Source organism: Etheostoma spectabile, chromosome 2, assembly GCF_008692095.1.
Source record: "Etheostoma spectabile isolate EspeVRDwgs_2016 chromosome 2, UIUC_Espe_1.0, whole genome shotgun sequence".
Lineage (NCBI taxonomy): Eukaryota > Metazoa > Chordata > Actinopteri > Perciformes > Percidae > Etheostoma > Etheostoma spectabile.
The window spans coordinates 3,012,285-3,015,279 of NC_045734.1; the positions used below are offsets into that span (position 1 = coordinate 3,012,285).

Below are 2,995 nucleotides of genomic sequence, written 5' to 3' on the forward strand. Positions count from 1 at the left end.
CTCATTGCAGCAACAAAAGGGACAACAATGTTGACATTCCTGCCATGTATCCTTTGGTTTTTTTCTAAAGGAAACTGGAGCTTGCCTACAAGAGATGTGGAGATGGGAACGGGGGATACCACACAGTTTGCCGGTGTCTGTCTCCATCTCCATGATGCAAGCAAAGACAGCCAAACATTAGGATGTTTTCTCTGTACATACACAATCTGATGATTTAAAAGATTTGATCTGCAGACATGCTCAGCAATTTAAAACAAAAATAAGATACTGAACAATCCTGCACATGTTACCACTGCCCCCTACCAACAGAAAATCACTGTAGCATTCCAATAAAAATCTACTGTGTTTATATTGAGTCTATTGGAGTCAGTACAGCACTTATAATTACTAAAGCATCACTGCATTATTTTTGTTTTACAAGGACATGCAGTTTTGAGATAGAAGTAGAGCCTCCGTGTGAAATATGGAACAGGATCAATGTATTATTACAGTGAAGCTCCACAGTCAATTATGAATGAATCTCCAAAAGTTACTTTCAGTTTGAAAATGTTCAGTAACGATGAGGCAGTCAAGTATTTTCTAAGTGTAATGGCAGGGTACTTTTAGTGAGGAGGTGGCTGTGATTAGTTGTTTGCAACACTGTGGACTGGGCTGTTGATTTTGAGAGTATGTCAAAGGTTACAGAACAGGCTGGAGCAAAAACTGCTACTGTTGAGTGCAAGGAAGCAATGTTGTAACTTTAATGCTGACTATGTTGCAGATCAATTTCCACCCAAAAAGCAACGACCAAAAATGGAGAAGTTGTTTTCCTGCAACAACAAAAAAGCAGCTATCCTCCAGAAGTTAGTTAAAAGTTTCTGAGGCAAAAAATCTTAACTTTACAATTAGCAGTACCTCCAGGCTTTCTTTGAGCATAACACAGCACTGATATTGCAAAAGATCAGATATCAACTGTCAGACTTGTCATTTCCGAATCATGCAGCATTCAAGTCCTAGCAGCCTGTTTTCTTCAACGAGGGGCTGGATATCTTTGTAAACAAAAGCAATGGCACTCTAGTTTGGAAAGGCAAAGTGTGTGTGTGTGTGTTTCCAAAGCAATTGCCGGCGCTCAGTGAGGGTGTTTTCAACAAGTTTTCACAGTGGTGAACAAGTAGCCCAGTAGTTGGTACAGCCGCTTGCTTGATGGAGGGTCCAATAGTTTTGGGACATAGAGATAGAGGGGAAATGAAAGACAGAGTGTATACTGAAAGTGTGTGCTGTGTTTATGTGTGAGTGAGGGGGTGTTTCGGGATAGCCTTGGCCGTGATTGAGAGCTCGTCCTTACCGCTATGAGCGTGTTATTCCTCTGTTCCGTGGAGGAGGCAGAGTCCGGGTCCGGTTGCTTGCTCTGCGGCTGCTTGCTGCTGCCACCGGACGACTTCTTGGCCCTCTGCTCCAGACTCCGCTGGTACAGGCTGACCGTCTCCCTCCGCTCTATCTCCAGCTGCTCGGCGTGCGCTTGCTGGTACCTGTTCTCGCAGTTTACGTGGTGTCTCCGGCAGCCCTCTATCCGCTGCCTCAGCCTCTCCACGACCGTGCTGTGCTTAGGTATGCCCACCGCCCCGGCGGCCACCACGCTCCCGGCGGCCGGGTTCATGCTGTTGTTGATGCAAATACTGCCGTTGGGTCCGGCAGCGGGGGAGGCGAAGTCCCCCATCACTAGGCCGAGTGGCTGCTATTTTGGAAGAACTTTTCTCCCCGTCAAGCTCACCGCCACCACCGCCACCTCCTCCCCCGGTCACCTCCACCTCCACCCCCTAGTGTCCTCTTCTTCTCTGTCCTCACCGGCGAAGGGTCCCAAACAGCCGGACAGCGGACGGAAGGTAGGCTACGACCGAAAACAGCCGCGGAAGAGAACAACAACCGGGGATGTTTAAAGGGCTTCGAGCCTAGTAGTCATATGGTTAAGGGGTCGAGAGTGAACGTTTCTTCTTCCCTTCTCGGCACTGTTTTCAAACAAACCGCTCCGGAAAACACAAATAACACCCAGCCTAGAGTAAGACCGAGCAAGCCCCAAACTGAATTAAAGAATAAAGCCACTGCCACGCTGCTTAACAACCCCGCTGAAAAAAACAATACCGTATAGGTATGAACGTTAGCATGAACTCTACGGTCATATACACACAAACCGTCCCACTGAGGAGCAGCAGTGGCAGCTGCAGCAGCAACAGTCCACTCGGCGTTTTACGGTGTCGTCCTTTGAGAAAAAGTTTTGCTGCCTGAACCGAACGGGCTCCGGAGTTTCCCAGTGAACTTGCATCTCATATGGTTTTGGTTTGAAAGAAATCCCGGTGAAGATGTTGTTGAGTTAGGGGAAAGAGCACAAGCGCCCTCGGTAGTCCGGTTGTGAGGCAACTAGAGTGGCCCAGACGGCACAAAACGCGGATATGGGAAGCAGTGGCGGAAGTCTGTAGTCACTGGCTGCCGCCTGCCACCATCACAATAATCAGGTCCGCTTCTCCACCATGCCAGCGGAGTGATATCAGGACAGGAGTTGAGTAAAAACCAGCTAGAGGCTGTGAGGAGCCCGCTGATGGACACTTGTAAAACTCGGAGTGGAATCCGGAGTGGAATCCGGAGTGTAACCCGGAGAGGACCGGACTGGTCCCACCTACGACCTGGGTTGTTTTCATAGGTTAGCCTACACCAAAACAATCAGTTAGCCATTGTTGCAAATGGGTCAGCTAGACAGCTAGTTAGCAAAATGACTAGCTAATTTCCTTATTACAATGTTACTTACAGGGGTCGGACCTACCTGTTTTTTTATTTCGTTGTTTTTAAAAAAAATAATAAAAACACAATGTAGCATTATGATAGCGATATACAGAGAAGCAAACAGAGGCACATTTAAGCAGTTGCTAATTACAGTACAAATTAAGTAATGGGCATCATAACACATCACCACCAGTGGTCAGACCAGGAAATAGGATGAATCATTTTTACAGTAGCCTAACTA

The 2,995-nt window shown here is 47.2% G+C and overlaps 1 protein-coding gene across 1 annotated transcript in view; it reads right to left on the reverse strand.

Annotated features, from left to right (window-relative positions):
- The window catches only part of maml3 (mastermind-like transcriptional coactivator 3), a 146,594-nt gene extending 144,031 nt beyond the window's left edge, over positions 1-2,563 (reverse strand). Inside the window, exon 1 of the mRNA XM_032533693.1 lies at positions 1,325-2,563. Within this exon, the coding sequence (XP_032389584.1) occupies positions 1,325-1,696 (372 nt within the window). The 5' untranslated portion in view covers positions 1,697-2,563. The remainder of the gene's footprint in view (positions 1-1,324) is intronic.
- Positions 2,564-2,995: the final 432 nt, after the last annotated feature.